The 17,528-nt window shown below is 37.1% G+C and overlaps 1 protein-coding gene across 1 annotated transcript in view; it reads left to right on the forward strand.

The window, feature by feature from the left end:
• Positions 1 to 6,364, forward strand: part of ADGRB3 (adhesion G protein-coupled receptor B3) — a 683,715-nt gene extending 677,351 nt beyond the window's left edge. The window contains exon 32 of the mRNA XM_069487813.1: positions 5,554 to 6,364. Within this exon, the coding sequence (XP_069343914.1) occupies positions 5,554 to 5,742 (189 nt within the window). The 3' untranslated portion in view covers positions 5,743 to 6,364. The remainder of the gene's footprint in view (positions 1 to 5,553) is intronic.
• Positions 6,365 to 17,528: the final 11,164 nt, after the last annotated feature.

A 17,528-nucleotide genomic window follows, 5' to 3' on the forward strand; every position in this document is an offset into this window, starting at 1 on the left:
TTAGGAATGACAGAATCTTTAATCATTTTATTCATATTTCAAATGTCCTCATTTATACACTGTAATTAGAATTATTTAATATAAAAAATGTGTTGGCTTCCTCTGGCCATTTTATTATCAGAGTTAAAATTCAGTTTATACAAATATCCAAATAGTTGGGTAAATTTTTTTTTTTCATTTTCATTTGAATGCCTGACATTTTAAGGGCATAAAATGTAATTATCTAACATATATATATGAAGTTGTTATCTGAAGCCAGGGGACTCACTTATTTTGTGGTAAGAATTTTTGTACATACATCAACACTGGGGACTTTGGTTACTGATTGTAATTGTTCTCTTCTCATTCATTCACACTATTGCAATCTTGGTATAGGGCTTCCTCAAATAAAATCACATTGTATAATTTCTATATGCATGGTACAGTCACAGCTTCATAGAAGGCTACATAACTAATTGTAAGAGCACTGAACCAGGACTCTAGAAATCAGTATACTAGTCAAAAGCTCAACCAAGAACTAGCTGATCTCGAGCGAGTCACCCAACTCAGATTTCTATAAACCTCAATTTCCTCCTCCTAAATAGAATATAGAAAACAGTAATTAATATACTTCAATTTTCACAACAGTTTCAAAGGCAACTGGGGCACTTTATAGGCCAGGAAACTGAGGCTCAGTTATATTTTAAGAGGTAGGGCTAGGACTGCCATCTGACACCACTTCTCCTTCACTCCAAATTTGGTGTGCTTTCTTTGCAGCACTTGGATGGTCCTCCTTGTCTTCCAGACATCAATATATATATTGCTCTAAAGTACATGGTGTTTGATCACCTTCTACATCTGGTGATTCTTCCATATATAGTTTATGAGTCTTAGTCTCAGCTTCCTGATTAGTAATGTTAGCTTTTAAAGAGCTGAAGAGCAAGAATTTATGTATCCTATGTGTTTTTCTTTTATTTTTCTCAGTACTAGTACAATGCTGGTCATGGTAAGTTACCAATAAATGGCTGCTGTTTACTTATTGCATGGCTATGATAGTTTAATCTATGTTTGGTGCTTTAAGAAATGCTATACACTTTAACTCTTACTTGGTCTCTAAGTATTTCATGTGTATGTCAATTTATTTTCCTCCTTAAAGCAGGAATCATGTATTAATTGGTTATCACCAACACAGTGCTAGGCATATGGAAGACACTTCCCACATTATGAGTTGTTGTTTCTCATCTGCTCCTCCTAATATTAAGCCATCAATTTTTAGCTAGCTAGCAAATGAGAATTACACCATTGAGATTAGAGCTAAACACATTAGCTACTCATTTTTGGAATATTGAAAGCTAACATTGAAATAAATGGAAGAAACCTCATTTGTTTAAAAAAAAAAAAGAAAGGGTTATATTTACAAATCTAAAAGGCTTATGCAACAGATACAGCTAGCTGACTACTATAATATGATTGTAATTTCCCCTTGTATGGTCTGGGTATTAAATCATTAATGGCACAAATATCTGTATCTCAGTTTCCTGACAACCAAAATAGACTACTAATTACACCACATCTCTGCAGCAGCATGCCTTTTCTAGAAGAGATTTATAAATATTTACCATTTGGAAGGTTAGGATTGGGGAAGATAGAGTTGTCATTGTTGCTTGACTATCGTCCTAAATATCTGAGAACAGAAAAAAAAGTTCCTTATTTAGTTTTGATTAATAATGAACATGTGAGTGAGTTCATTATCCTCAATTCAGTCACATAATTTGTAGTGGCACATTGCTAATGAAAAATTGCATAATTGGGTGGAGAAAGACTTTTTTAAATCTCAAATAAAGGGTTTTTTCTTTCTTTCTTTTTTTTTTTTTTTTTTCTGGGCTGCTAACTCATAGCACCTGCCTAGCACTGCAAATGATGGTAATTATGTAGAAAAATAGAATTTGGGAAATCAAAGGGAAACCAAAAGACCACTTAGTTCATTTCCCTGCTTCCAGGAAGAAAAACATTTAATCACACTAAAAAAGAAAAAGCACTGTTTAATGATATCAAGAAAGGAAACGATTTTACTTGGAATGTGTCTCACAAACCATTCACAGTCAAGATCACTTTCCCCCAAGTAGCTTCTCCAAATTCTTGCTCTCTTAGAATAGACATACTCTCTTTTGCTTTGTCCCCAAATATTGGTAAGTTGGAAGAAGGCAAGAAGGATGAGAGGGAGGGAAGGATGAAGAAAGGCAAGGCATAAGAGAGAAAACGAAAGATGGATGGATGGAGGGAGGGACTGATCCACAATGGACAGCCAGCATGCTCCTGGACCCATGAACCATGGAAAGTGCTCAGACAGCCCTGCCATATCTTGGATGGCTCTGAATTCTCATATTCATCTAACATTCTAATTCTACTGATGTAGCTTAAGATCAGATTAGCATTTTTGGAAGCTTTGTGCCTATTTGCTTATATTAAATTTATAATTATTGGGCCTTTAACAACATGCTTCGGTTTAAGTGCATCTCTTCCATTCTGTACTCAAGCTCAAAAATTAAACAAACAAACAAAAAACAGCTGCATAAATCTAGGAGCTTATACTAACTCTGACTGAATTTTTTATCACAAGAGTCAGGGCCTCCATTGAAGCCTTTCCTGGCACCTGCACCTCTCACGGACAAATTCAATGATCCCTTTGGGCTGTTCCATAGTTCATCATTCACATAGACCATTGAAAATGTCACACTTTTCCATAGGAGAGTCTGCAAGCTCCCCTCTCAGCGTGCCCAACACACAGGAAGATGAGTAGCCTGTGGGCGCCAAGCACTGACTGCCAGCCCCTCCCCACTCCCTGTATATTTTGTTCCCACTCTGACTGCTGGGGGCAGTAGTTCCTCACCACTAAAGAAGCAGGGGTTTCTGGCCTAAAGGGTGTCCAGGCACTTGTGAACAATGGTGAGAATCCCAGCTCATCTGCGAGTGCCTTGGGATACCAAAGGAGATGAACAAGAAAGCCAACTGTGTGAATTAATGTTTTGCCCTCTCATAGAACCTCTCAGAAATCTGATAGGTCATGTACTGATGATAATACTCTTTGGAATTAGAATATAGATATTCTGACAAAGCTTAAGATTAGCCATTTTAGTTCCTATGTCCATGGTGCTTGATCTTTGAAATATAGAAGGGAAATCACACCTGTTCCAAACATAACGGAGCCACTATTTTCTAAGCAAATAAACTAACACTTTACATACTTTGAATTATTTCAGGGTTGAACTAAATGGACTTTCTGTCAAACTGAAAATTCCCAGACAGCTCCTTTAGACACAGCCCTTGTCTAAGGTAGATAAATGCACTCAATGGACCTGATTCAGCAGAATTCATACTAGCGAACATTTCAGTTGATGATTGATGATTCAGGTTACTGTAGTTCCCCTAAATGTGCAAGGATTCCCTGTGGCCTACAAAATAAATTCCATATTGAGTAGCCTGGCATTCAAAACCCCTTACGATCTGGCTTCCAGTTCACCTGCTGCCTGTTGTTTCTGCTCTTCTTTTTTATGCAAACTAAAATAAATACATCACTGTTCTCTTGGTATTCTCATCTCCATGCTCTCTGGATTTTCACTTCCTAGCATTCCTGTTCAGCCACCAAACCTTCAAAAATGTGTCTTCATGGCCAAGCCCATCCTTCTATGCCAGCCCCAATGTCACTGTTGTCAGAAGTTTTACGTGCTTCCGGTAAAAGAAAGCCATTGTCTCTACCCTCCAAATTCCCATAGCACTTTTCCTGGGTCATAGATAGAAATATCTTTTATACCTCCATTTAACTATAAACACCTTCCATAATAAGTATGGATACTATATAGTGAGCATTTATAAAATTCTCCATGTATTTTTCCAAGCTCCCCTGCTTTTTTTAATTTTTGCAACCCCCACAAGGTAGGTATTGACTCATACATTCTGCCAACTCCTTTGGCCCACAATGCAAAGTATATCTCTGTTTTGCAAATATTCAAGTTGAAGTTCAGAAAAAGTGAGTAAATTGCTCAAGGTCATTTTCGTAGGAAGTGGAGAAACTAGAATTTGGAGCTGCATGTATCAGGTTTTAAATTTTAAGTTACCTAGTGGACCTGCGGTATTTACATATTTGATGTATCACCTTATTCTCCCTAGTGCCTAACATAATGTCCAGCACAGAGCAACTAATAAATAAGTATTGGTTGAAGAGAGGCAGAGAGGGAAAGAAGGAAGAAAGGAAAGACAGGGAACTGAGAGCTATAAGTTCATGATACTTTAGGATGTTAGACTAAAGCAGAATTAATCCCCTGAAGTTAACTTTTTATTAAATCTTTGCTATTAGCTATTTTTTTTCCTTGTATCTCATCATGAGTAAGGCTAATTAGTGCTGAAAACATCTAGTGCATTGAGGATTTTTAGTAATTTAATGTTTAGTTACGATAAGTTTTTTGGTTTTTTGTGCCAGCGTCTTACTATGTTGCCCAGGCTGGTCTCAAACTCCTGGGCTCAAGTGATCCTCCTGCCTCAGCCTCCTGAGTAGCTGGGACCATGTGTGCATGCCATTGCACCTGGCTTAGTTATAAGTATATCTATAGATTGTCTCTGTTTCTTACCCATGGCTTAAGATTATGTTTAATATACTGAGTGAACCCAGATAATGATCCAAGTACCTGTTTTATGCTCCACTAGAGAATCAGTTACCGGCCACATTTTGGAAGGGGGAAGGACACATTCAACAACTGCAGTATTCTCACTAAACAAGTCTATAGTGAAAAATGAAAATAAAATTAGAATGTTGGGCTTTTAAAACCACTTTAATAATCTTGAATTAAAGAAATCAAGAGCTAATAGCAATTAAGAGACAATGATTTTCAAGAGGAAAGCCTCATACAGCTTTAATAGGTTTTGTTGGGATAAAATTAAAAGTTGAAAAATCATTTAGAGAAGCAGTTAAATTTTATCTCATGAGTAATGATTAATTTTTATGAATCTTGGTATTGTACAGCAAAAAAAAAAAAAAAAATCACTAAACAAGGGACCATAGTAGCATTTAAATATTCTATAAAGGATAATTTCTTGAGAAAAACTAAGCAAAGTTACTGATCTAAAATTCTTTTTATGAGATACTGTTAGTTTAGAACTATTTCTGTTATTAAATAATATGCCCCATTAAATATCCTCCAATTTGTTTACCTCACCAAAAATTATCACAACATTTATACTTTCTATGGTTAATCTTAGTGGTGACTTACTGCTTTTTCCTACCTGAACATATGGCCATACTGACATTTCACAAGATGCTCAAAACCAAATGTCATCTACTTTGCCTTCCATAATACTGTTGACTTCCTTTGATTCCTAGAAAATTGTAGGATAACTTAGAGAAGGTATTCATCAGTTTGGTCAATGAAAGAAAACTAAAATCAGAACTATTTCCTTCAACTGGACATAATTTCAAATCATCTCTGAATTATATAAACTGGATTAAGCTTACAAATATGCTCTCTTCCTGGAAAATTCAAATATCAAATAAATGACTCTCTTTCCCTCTCTTCTCAACAGGAAAATCCAGCACCAAACAAGAATCCATGGGACACTTTCAAAAACCCCAGTGACTACCAACATTACACCACAATCAATGTCTTAGATACAGAGGCAAAGGATGCTTTGGAACTGAGGCCGGCAGAGTGGGAGAAGTGTCTGAATTTGCCTCTGGATGTGCAGGAGGGTGACTTTCAAACAGAAGTTTAACAAAATCAAAATGGACTGAGGTGGAGGAAAAAAAAAAAAAATTTTATTGCACTGACACTTAAGACTTGGGAAGCCTGACATTTCTATCTGGACAGTGTGACTATCTTGTCAGGACCTTCATGTGCCAAACGTCAGTGGTGTTTTCATATGGTAACTTCTCACTAGTCAGGCTAGTGGAGAGACGACCAGGTGTACAGTTCTGACCATCCTGTGTTGTAAGTACCCGTGGAATGGATTTGTAAGGTAATCTTTATAGATAAACCTCAAGCAACGATTCATGTTGTAACTGCTTCATATGGTTTAGTTTTCAAAAAACTTCACCATGAAGCACAATGTATATATTTATGCAGTTTTTAAAGTTTATAACAGTCTGTTTGGCCATTACTACACTTTTTACTTTATAATATAAAAGCAAAGTTTTTGTCATTAAATGAATGTTTGTTGAGCTACATTCTTCATTGCTTTAAATGCAATAAAGTAATAATCTCACTTTTATATGAATAATATATTTCACATCTTTATTATTGCAGTTTTCTCTAGAAAGCTCCGAGTAGCTTTCTCTGCTGCAGCTGTGTATAAAATATTTAAAATGTTGTATGGTGTAAATAAACTTTTGTCTACATATCAGTTTTTTAGTGCATTTTATTTTGAATTTGTTGAACAGGAATTTACATATTTATAAAGTTTTTTTTTCAATACAGATACTGAAAATGTATTCACGGTTTTAATAGCATACCGTTATTACTCCTTTGAGGCTAATGATTTCCCAAATGTAATAATAGGTTTGTATAGTGCTTCTGTATTTTCTACTCAAACACCCTTTGAAACAATGTACCATGTAAATGGGGCTTGTCAAAAATCTGCTGCCATCATACTCTTACATAAAAATTATGTTTTTTTCTATCTTGTGGCAAAAAGACACAACTAGTAGAAAACAGTAAGTTACCATACAGAAAATAATACAGGGGAAATGTTAATTTTAAGTAAATGAAGTTCGCTGCATGTTTTACAAAAGAAACTACTCATATTACAGTTCTACATAGCATACAAAAAATGAACTTATTCAGGATTTAAAAGATTTTTTTATCTATATATTCTCTAGCAGAAGGAAAAGGGGAGTAGCTGTATTTGTTAGAATGATTTGTCTCTGGTTTGAAAGTGGGAGGCCTGAGGTGGGCCGACTGCACAAATGGTCCATGTGTCCTCTCTTGTTAAAGCCACAGCGGTGATGTCTTTTGCTCCCTCAGATACACATTAAAGGAAATGCCCCGGGAAGGATTTCACCGATGTCTTGGTCCTCTCAATGATCTGACATTGCTTTCTTCAGACTGAGGCCAGTAAGGGAGGGGTGTAGTGGAGACGGGGGTCCTCAAAAGTTCTTAAACTGTTTGTTTAGTTTAGTCTGTGGCTAAACCTGAGCTGTGCGTTCTTCTGCGGTCTGCCCGAAACTCAAGTGCATCAGCTCCTGCCCTTCACGACCTTGGGGACCCAGCACTCAGGCCATGATGCAGAGACAATGGTGCTTCAACACTCAAGTGCGCCTCTAAGCTAGAGCCTTAAGAACCCCACAGCTCACGCTGAACTCTTGTCAGATACTTATAATGTTCTCAATGTCAAGATGTTAAAAGTATATTTTTAATCAGATTTTAAAAATAAAAGCAACATTGTTATGCAAAAAAGAGTATAACATAACTAAGAACTGATTTTTCAATAAATCAAACTTTATGTTAATTATAATGTAATTGTATAGCCTATTGAATTTATAAGATGACTTTTTGGGGATACGAATAATATTTGATAAATCAATCTCTCTCTCTTTCACACTCTTTCTTTATATACATATATAATACACACAAATGTGTATGTATATATGTACATGCCTCTATATATGTGTGTGTATATCTATCTATCTATCTATGTGTCTAAATATCTAAATCCATAATGCCCAGCTCCATCTCAGTAATACACAGGTGTGAATGCAAACCATGTATGCAGTCACCCATTCCAAATTATAAAATCTCGGTGGATAAAACACACTGAGCATATGTTTGAAAACAAATTCAGTGTATTTTTAAAAACATATAAATTTAATATATTAGGCTAATATTCGTTGTAAATATTCACTACCATAAAATAAAATCTTACATTCTTTCACTTTGATTTTTCTTTACTTCCAGTAACTCAATACTAGATTAATATATTTAAACTAACTAGAAATTACGTACTTAAAAATGTTAGGGCAGATGTTTTGGTTACTCTAAAAAAGATGTCACATTTTTTTAACCTATTAATACAATCAAAAGTGCAGGTTGGTAAGTATCACGGAATCATAATTTTAAGGAAACCCCCTTCTGGCCCACTCCCTTGACGTTTCCACTTGACTCTTGCATCCTGTCTCACGTGTGTGCACAGACATATTCTGCCAAAGCTCAGCTGCAGCTAACTCCATAGATGGGGCGTTATGTCCTCCAGTCCTGGGTGGTTCCTTCCCAGCCCACTGCACTCATGTTCTGGCAGGATCTTTATGCCCTTGGACTAGAATTTCTTCCCCTTCCTCCATGTCTTAATTTTATTTATGCTTCAAGGTACAACTTATATTTCATCTTCGTGAAATTCTTCATAATTTTCCAACCCACACATAATTTCTCCAGTGAAGTCTTAGTGGTACTGCCTCTGTGCCGCTCTTAGGACTCTTCACATCTTCTATCTTGTTATTTATACACATTTCTGATGCCCTCTGCCTGGAGGGCAGGAGTCATACTGATCCATTTTGTATTTCTTAAGGGACCTACACAATAGTGTACAATAAATGTTTGTTATTTGTGGAATTTATTTTAGTATTGTTTATAGTCATACATACAAGTCACACACTCGAAAGGATTTATTGAACAACTATTATGACAACTATTACGTGTCTGTTCCTATGTTAGGTAGTTATGGTCCTCTAGGGCCCCTGTTTTACATAGCTTATTATCTGTTGAAGATACGAGATGCATATTATAAGAAGTAATGATATTATTTCAATACTACTAAACCCTTATTACATATATTATCTCTTTTTGTCCTTAAGATTAATACATGAGGCAGGAATTAAGTATCCTAAAGAAATGGAGGCTCAGAAGAGTTTAAGTGACCTACCTAAGATTACCAGAAGTAAATGACAGCCCCAATATTAGAGCCCAGGTCTCCTGACTCCTACTCTAGAGCCATTTTCCATGACACCAAGATGTTTCTCCTTGTTCCTTCTAAATTATTAAGTCCCCAAATCAAATTATATAACAAGTTCCTTGGAGTTATTTTCAGGCAAGAAGTAGAGGCACAAAACTAGAAACATGCATCAGCTGTCATGGTGGTGGTAAGGCCAGTAGCTGATTGTAGAGAAAAGCATGCCTGACCCAAAATAACAGATGTTCTTAAATAGATTTGATTCTGTAGTCCATGGGATTGTTTTATTTTCACCTGCTTTAAATATATGTAGTTAATATTTCACTAGTTTTGTTATTACCTGCACATGTGCAAGACAAGACTGAAGAGAAAAGCCAACTTGAATTTTCAAGTTATCCTCAGACTCTGTAAAAACACATAGCCACATTTTTTTTTTTTGCAAAAGAAAAGTCACAGTCAACAAACCTTTGCTTCAGAAAATTTAGTTGGTAAATTTTAATTCATCCTCATCTGCTTAGAAAAACTTTATCAAGTTTTGGTTTTCCAGAGTCATCCATGTCAAAATCAACTAACTAAATTCTAAAACTGTATAGCACTTCATTGAAAAATATGACACAAATATATCTCTAGCATGTCAATCTACACAAAGTTTTCCATGGTGACAAAATGATCTTGCCCGTGAGATGCTTCTGAAGTTAAATTTGTAACTGGAGAAGTACAGCAGAAAAGAGATTTCAGAACCAAGAACCATAGAATGTAGAGAAAAAAAAAATTGGTAATCAATGAAAATGGCAATCATTTTAGGTGTCAAATAAAAAAAAAATCCAGACTTAGAGAAAGACTTTATTTGAGAAGATTATTGCAATAGGAGAAGGGGGACTAATGCAAAAGCGAGAACTCTCCAACTGTAAGATCTGCAAGTATCTCAGAGGTCAGAAAGAAAGGGCTTCTCTTTAATATGGAGGAGTAAACATGACTAGAAAGAGCTGGGTATGTAGACGTCGGGCGAGCAGGCAGTATAGTCAGGTTTTTGAGCAGGAAATGTCTTTCTTTGTGGTCAGCCAATTCCGAGAGGTTGTTCTGTTTTCCATTGCTTGGTTAAGCTCCCAACACTTGTTTAAACTCAGTGTTGTCCGGAATTCACAGCCCTGGGGAAAGCAAGAAGCCTGACTAAAGTTTGGTCAAGTTATCAAGTGGAGGGGGGGTGGGGCTTGGATTTCTTGACCCTTGCTGTTATCACAGGTAAAGAAAGAGCCCACTGGAAGGAGAAGGAGTTTTCCAAAATTTCTGATGTTTAGCCAATAATGATTAAAAGAAAGGATTTTGTCATATTAAACAAATAGGCGTGGCTCTTTACACAGCAATAACTCCAAAGTGAAAGTGATAAATATTGCAAGCTAGGTGAGAACAGCTAATTTTAATGCTGGGTTTACCAATCATTGCTTGGGTTGGACTTTTCCTTGTTCCTTTATACTCTATAACTTGCTGGTACTGGGATGCTTGTTCAGAAATATTTAGCTGGTTCAATTTTAAAATATAAAAACTGGCACTTTGTTTTGTGAATCAGTCCTTAAAATGTCATTAATATGAGTCCACAGACCTGGCACCCAGGGGTCAAGGCAAAAATTGCACTGGACAAAGTTACACAGACAAAGTAGCATTTATTCAGGCCAGCTGCATTGGGGGAAAGAGGCTAGAACTCAATCTAAGCTTAAAGGCGGGAGAGTTTTTAACAGCTAGGATGGGGGTGAGGGAGCATAGGCCACCTGTGTTTGCTAATTGGCCTAACCCCAAAGAAACATAAAGTTCCTTGTATCTTCAAGACTTTAGGTAGTTTTACACTTGGAGCAAGGCGCCTGCAGAATTTAGGCTCCTACCCACCCACAGAAACTGGGAGATGGGGGCACTATCTTCCTTGAGATTGTATTTTAAAGGATGGCTCCGAGGTCCTTGAGAAAGACTTCCCTGGGCTGTAAAACTGGCAAGTTTTTTTCCTAAAAAATCTATATCTCAAAGAGGCTGATAAAGGATTTACAAGTTTTCTAAAGTAAAAGCTGTGAAAAAAAAAAAAGGGATATCAGGAAGAAGACTGTCTAAAGTTTAGTCAAGTGGAGAATGTTAAGGATTCTTGGTCACAAGTAAACTAATACATTGACACCTGAAAGCCAGCTAAATTAATAATACCTGTCAAATAACCCAGCCAGAGCATCTAACAATTCTTAAATAAAGACAAACAGTTCATCGTCAAAATGATCCTTCTCATGGCAACCACCTAAGTGAGACGCTAAAAAACGCCTTGAGTGGTAAGGGGGAAGTTCACCTCCCTCACCACTATCTACTAACCCCCCATGAAGAAGGGCCAGCTCACCTTTATAAGTGATTTTCAACAAAAGAGAAGAGTTGTAATAATCAGAATCAAAGGTCAGCATTTCGATTTCTATTCTTTTGTATCAGTTTTTCAGATGAATGCCTGAATTAGCATTATCTCTCTTTTTTCCTCTTTAAAAACTAGAATTACACTTCTACGTATCATAAAGCATTTTTATATAGACTAGACTATAATTTTATGTAGCAATTATGTTGTGATTTATTCTAAAGTGGACTTGAGGTGATTTCCTAAAGATACATTCATTTATTTATTCAACAAATATTTTTTCAGAACCAGTTGCAGTCTAGATACTGTGTTAGAAGGAACCGTTACAGACTAGATACCGTGTTAGAAGCAGGTGGTTCAACAGTGAATAAGGCATAGTCTTTATTTTCAAGGGACTTAGGATCTTTGAGGGCACACAGACTAAGAGAATTAAAATAACTTGGTGGATTTATGTGGAAAAGAAAGGAGGGTATGCTATGAGAACATTTCGAAAAAGCACTGATAAATAAGTTAAAAATATGAGGAAAGACAATCAGCATGGCACAGAGGCTAACTCAGCACCTAAAATGTATGCCTCGAGGTCTTAGACTCTTCCCTGGAGCTGTGCCAAGTGATGGCTCTGAGCTTCCCAGCAACCTATGCAAATATAGAAAGTACAATTAACTGTGTAGTTCACAGTGTCTCTAAAAAGAAACAGAAAACCAAGAGTGCTTCTTGTGAGCCCTCATGCTTCATTACATGGTAAATTCGTTTTCAGCAGCATCCTTATGAACTCCCTGAGTTTTACAGAGATAATTCTTACATCCCGTCTTGAAGAGACTGGTGGGTAATTTATTTGTCGACTTGACTAGGCTGCGCAGTACCCAGATACTTAGTCAAATAGCAGTGTAAATGTCACTGTAAAGGTTTTTTTTTTTGGAGGAGATTAACATTTAAATCAGTAGACTTTGAGTAAAGAAGATTACCCCCCATATTGTGGATGGGCCTCATCAACTCAGTTGAGACTTTAAGAGAAAAAGACCGAGGTCCCAGAGGAAGAGGGAATTCTGCCTCCTGACTATCTTCAAACTAGAGCTACAATACCAACTTTTTCTGAGTCCCCAGCTGCTGACTTGCCCTGAAGATTTTGAACTTGTCAGGCCCTACAATCACGAGTCAATTCTTTTTTTTTTTTTTTTTGAGATAGAGTCTCACTGTGTTGCCCAGGCTAGAGTGAGTGCCATGGCATCAGCTTACCTCACAGCAACCTCAAACTCCTGGGCTTAAGCGATCCTTCTGCCTCATCCTCCCGAGTAGCGGGGACTACAGGCATGCGCCACCATGCCCGGCTAATTTTTTTTCTACACATATTTTCAGTTGTCTAGCTAATTTCTTTCTATGTTTTTAGTAGAGACGGGGTCTCGCTCTTGCTCAGGCTGGTTTCAAAGTCTTGAGCGCAAACGATCTGCCTACCCCGGCCTCCCAAAGTGCTAGGATTACTGGCCACAAGTCAATTCTTAAAAATACATTTCTCTCTCTGTCTCTCTTTCTCTCTCTGTATATATACACATATCATATTCGTTCTGTTTCTTTGGAGAACACTAACATAAGTAAATATTTAACATCCAAGTACAATCACCAAAAACAGTTTTTCATAGGGTAAAACTTTGTGCTATGAGTATAAAGCTCTCCCATGATCTGGCTGAATACAAAAAAAAAGGTGAATATCCATTCTGCTTCAAGAACTCATCCATGATTATAATTTTTCAAAACAGAGCTTTTGGTAATAATTTTCAGCTCTTTTTGAGTGCTTATAAATACTTCATGTATAAATGTTGGTTTAATCCTCAAAATAAGGCATATCCCACCATTATTCTCATTTTCCAAATAAAGGAACTAATGTACATAACTTCTCCAATATCACACAGAGTAGTAAATGGCAGAGCCAGGATTTACCCTTACAACTTAGCCTCAGGGTCTAAGTTCTCAATTATTCTCTAAAATTTGAGTAAGTTTTAGGCGGCAGAAAGTTTAAAGCTAAATTCACTGGCAAGTGTTCTGGATGGATTAAGATGAGATCTGCGTGCTTTAGTGTCTTCAGAATGTAGCGTAGAAACACGGGCATCCAGAAGACTGTTCCTCTCCATACAAAGAGTGTTGCAGACGAATTGCCAGGAAATTCCTTAGAACACAAGTTTGGATTTGGTTCAACAAGGGGGTAGGTGAGAGACTGAGATCCCAAAGTTCTATATCATAGAACATGGAAATGATAACTTTTCCTTAGAGAAGATTATCATCAGGTTATTAAAAAGCATGTTGTGCTCATAAAAGTACTCTTTGTAAGTATTCATGGAACATTTAATTTTTTAAGTGATGTAATTTTCCAGTGTACTGTGTGGGATAAACTGGCTGAAAATATGATCTGAAATCACTAACTAGTATTAATTAGCTAATTAGATATTTACTAAAAATGATAAGTAGGGCTTTGAAATTGTGAATTTAAAGTCATGCTTGCAGAAAATTATTATATCAGAGGATAAGATCTCTCTTATGGCCATACTATCTCATGATCATAAGGTCATGTTATCAGACGGGGACTCTATCAGTGATTACTTATGTCTTCTGTGAGTTGGGGGACGAGGGTAATATATCCAGTTCATCAATAGGTGGTAGCAAGTCAATAGTGGAAAAACGAGCTAGGACACAGCTTGGTTTTGTCCCACTGTGATTTTTCTGGAATTGGTCCCTTGGAGGGATCATTACCACAAACTTCAAGTTTCAAGGTGAAATTAAGACATAGGTTATGTATAAGCGTCATTAACCAGGGAATCGTAAAGGTGAATAAAAGCTGCTGATAGTCTTAGGTTTTTATGTTTTAGTTCTTTTTTTTTTTTTTATTTTTCCTCATAGAATGCCCATCAAAGTGAAAAAGAGCATAACAACAATCAAAGAAAAGGATTAGCTGTGTTCCCAGAGCTCACTAGCATTCTTGTCAAATATTAGCCTAAGAAACCCAGACTTGGGATTTTTTTGTTCTTGTAGAAAACTTCAAGGAGCTTTGAATGAAATGTCTAGCAACTAATAGTTCTAATTTTGAAAGGAGTAGCATGTTCTTTTTAAAAAAAATGTTCTTAAAATTTATGCTAAGAACCTTCTTCAACATTAGCCCTAGGCAGGATTAATAATGATTCTGAGAATATAAATTTCAAATTTGCCAGATATATTTACAGACAAGGTTTTATATCTTCTATAGATCTATAATGCATAATTGTCATCTGAGTTATGTAACCAGACAAATTTGAATGGTCTTAGATATATTTCTGTACAAGCTCTGACCATCTGATGACTTTAGTAAGAACAGCTAAGACTACGCACAGCGATTCTCACGCCTGAGCCTGGAAGAGCTTTCACGTGGCTGCTTCTTGGTCATCTCCCCCTTCGTGAGAGTACAGGGAAACCAAGCACTGGCAGGACCCTTCTCTTGCTGTCTACCTGCCCAGTGACCCGGGGATCAGAAAAGCAGAATAACCAATTTAGGACAAGGCCTCCTCCTTTCTTAGTGTTCAACCATGTCATCACCTCTGCGGACAGATTTGGCTGCCACACTTTCCTAAAAAGAGGGATTTACCCACACATCACTCTCAGCAAATAATGGCCACCAGGAAGCCATTCTACCAGGGATTTTTCTTTGCCTTTGATTTAGGATCTTGGGCTGTCGTCAGCTTTTAGGCAACTATCCACTTCCTTTTCATTTCCAGAGTTTTCAGAGCCATCTTCCAGGCAGATAAGCCATATTGGATGACCCATCTGATGGGAGACTTTGGATAAAGCAGTTTATTTTCACAATCTCACTCTTAGTCATTAGTATTAGTCATTTCAGATAGGTGAAAACTGGACCCACTTTTCTTAATGGAGAGGTGCAAGTATAAAGCATGACACTTATGCTTTGAATTGGGGCTCTCCAATCACTATCATGATGTCCCAATTTTACTAGCCTGTGTACTCACTTGCTAGGAAGCCTGTTTGCTAGGAGGATGCGTAGGAAACCGTGCTGGGGCTGGTTGACTCAGGAGTGGTGCTCGACGTGGAGCACCAGGCTCAGTGTGGGCCGAGCGCTTCTCTCTTGCGGCAGAAAGGCACGGAGTAGGAGGCCAAAACAAACCTCCATCCCTGCCAAGTTTTGCAGTGAATCAGAGAGGACTTCATAGAAATACATTCCGAAATCTCCTGAACAGGGACCAGGCATTGGTAATCAGCACAGTCTCTTTTAATTGAGCAGCAGATCATTTATCTGATGAAAAAATGTTATTAGGCTGTGGCCTCTTATTTTTTCATGGAGGGATGCCAAAGCATCAGATCCTAGAGATTGTTTTGTCTTTTTTTTTAAACGTAATTCTGTAAGTGTTATGTGGAATAGCCAAGAAACCATTAATAATCACACTGCACACAGATTTCTCAGGAACCCAAGCAGAGACCCTCTGCCTGAGTGTTTACCCGACATATTTTCTAGGACATCATGGAGCTGAGGTTGCACATCTTTCTGTTGACATCGACATTATGACAACCATGTGTTTATATAGTAGGATGCTAGCCCCTGTCCACAATTCCAAATGCCTCCCTCCACCACAGCTGTGCAGAGACCTTCCTGACCCTATTTTAATTAGTGTAATTACCTTCCAATGTTATAATTCTAGCATTGTAGGTTTTTCAGAATTTATCATTTCACACTCCAAGAGAAAAATCTCTGACTATTATTTTATCATTGGAAGTTATCCTGATTTCTTTAACCAAGAAAAATTGGTAGGCTTTCACAGGCACCTGCCTCACTGCATGTGATATTCAGGCAAAATCATATATGTTCGTATGCCCTCTGGCCAAGCAAAGGATGCCCCAGAAATATTCGATATGTTGAAGGTGAAGGAGGTTGAACAATTTGTGCTACTTCTTATTCATAGCCACATATGCAAATAAAGCTTATTTAGAAATGGCTTCTCTTCTCCTAAGTTTCAAGTTATATATACTTACATAGAGAGAGGCCTTTCAAATGTCTATATATTAGAAGTTTTTCTGCTGTTAGAACATTTATTAAAGGACACAAGTAGAAAAGAAGGATTCTAAAATATTAGAGAATGAAAATCCATTTACCACTCCACTTGGCAATCAGTGTTTTTCTCTTTCAGCAACATATGAAACAAAAGCATGATCATTATTTTTAAGGACCGGTGAATAAGAAGGGAGAAAGAGAAGGAGAAGCAGAGAGAGAGAGAGGAAGAGAGGGAGGGATAATGAGAATGAAGAACAATTAACAGCTAAATTGAGAGAAATACAAAAAGCATATGTGGATAGCAACTTGGGGACAAAAAAGCAAATGTGTGCTTCCCTGCTAGATAAAAGCATTTAAGTGGTGCGTGCTGTCTGAGGGATGGGAATGCTTGTAGCTTTGACTTGGGTGGTGCAGGGGCAATTTATGTGACCAAAGCAGTTGTACCCCTATAATATTCTGAAATTTTTTTTAAAAAAAAGCATTGAAAGGAAATGCAAAAAAAGAAAGAGAGAGAGAGGGAGAGAGTATCACGGGAGTTACAAAGCATCTAGTCTTTGGTGAATACAGTGTGCAAAAAACAGAAAAATTGGAGTAAGTGTAGAGAACAAGCCATGGCAGATGTTGAAAGGAGAAGAAAAGCAGACAGGTGATGGAGATGCAGAGGAGACACTGACAGGGATATTCAACTACATGTTGCTATTATAGGCTGATTTCCTGGGGTTTGTCCAGCTGTGTGTCAGTTGTTGCTATGAACAATCAATAAAGTTTCTTAATTTCTTTCCAAATTCAGGTTTTTCACCTATGCATCTAGAGAAAATTGGTCCTCTAGAAGATGGTATAAAATCATTGGGGAAACATATTTATGATGCCATAGAAATGTTGTGAGTACCTAGGGAAACTAATGCTGTTTTTCAATAGGCTTGGCATCATTTTCATATTTTGCCAAAGTGCTGATTAAGAACAAGATTTTTATGCTGATTAGTTTATTTAACCTCAACTCTTAACTCATTATAAAAAACAAACACTTTATTCCCAGTGACCCAAAGGAACAATTGTTCTGATTACTTATGTGTAAGAAAAGAATCTGTTGGACAAGAAAATACATGACAGAGAAGAAAAAGAAGGATGGGGACATTTGTTCATGAACATAATTGTTTTCTGGGAGTGTAGGAAGTGGGACAGCAAGTAGGACTAATAACTTTACTACCTGAAGGACTGAAGATC

The sequence above is a fragment of the Eulemur rufifrons genome, chromosome 15 (assembly GCF_041146395.1).
Source record: "Eulemur rufifrons isolate Redbay chromosome 15, OSU_ERuf_1, whole genome shotgun sequence".
NCBI lineage: Eukaryota > Metazoa > Chordata > Mammalia > Primates > Lemuridae > Eulemur > Eulemur rufifrons.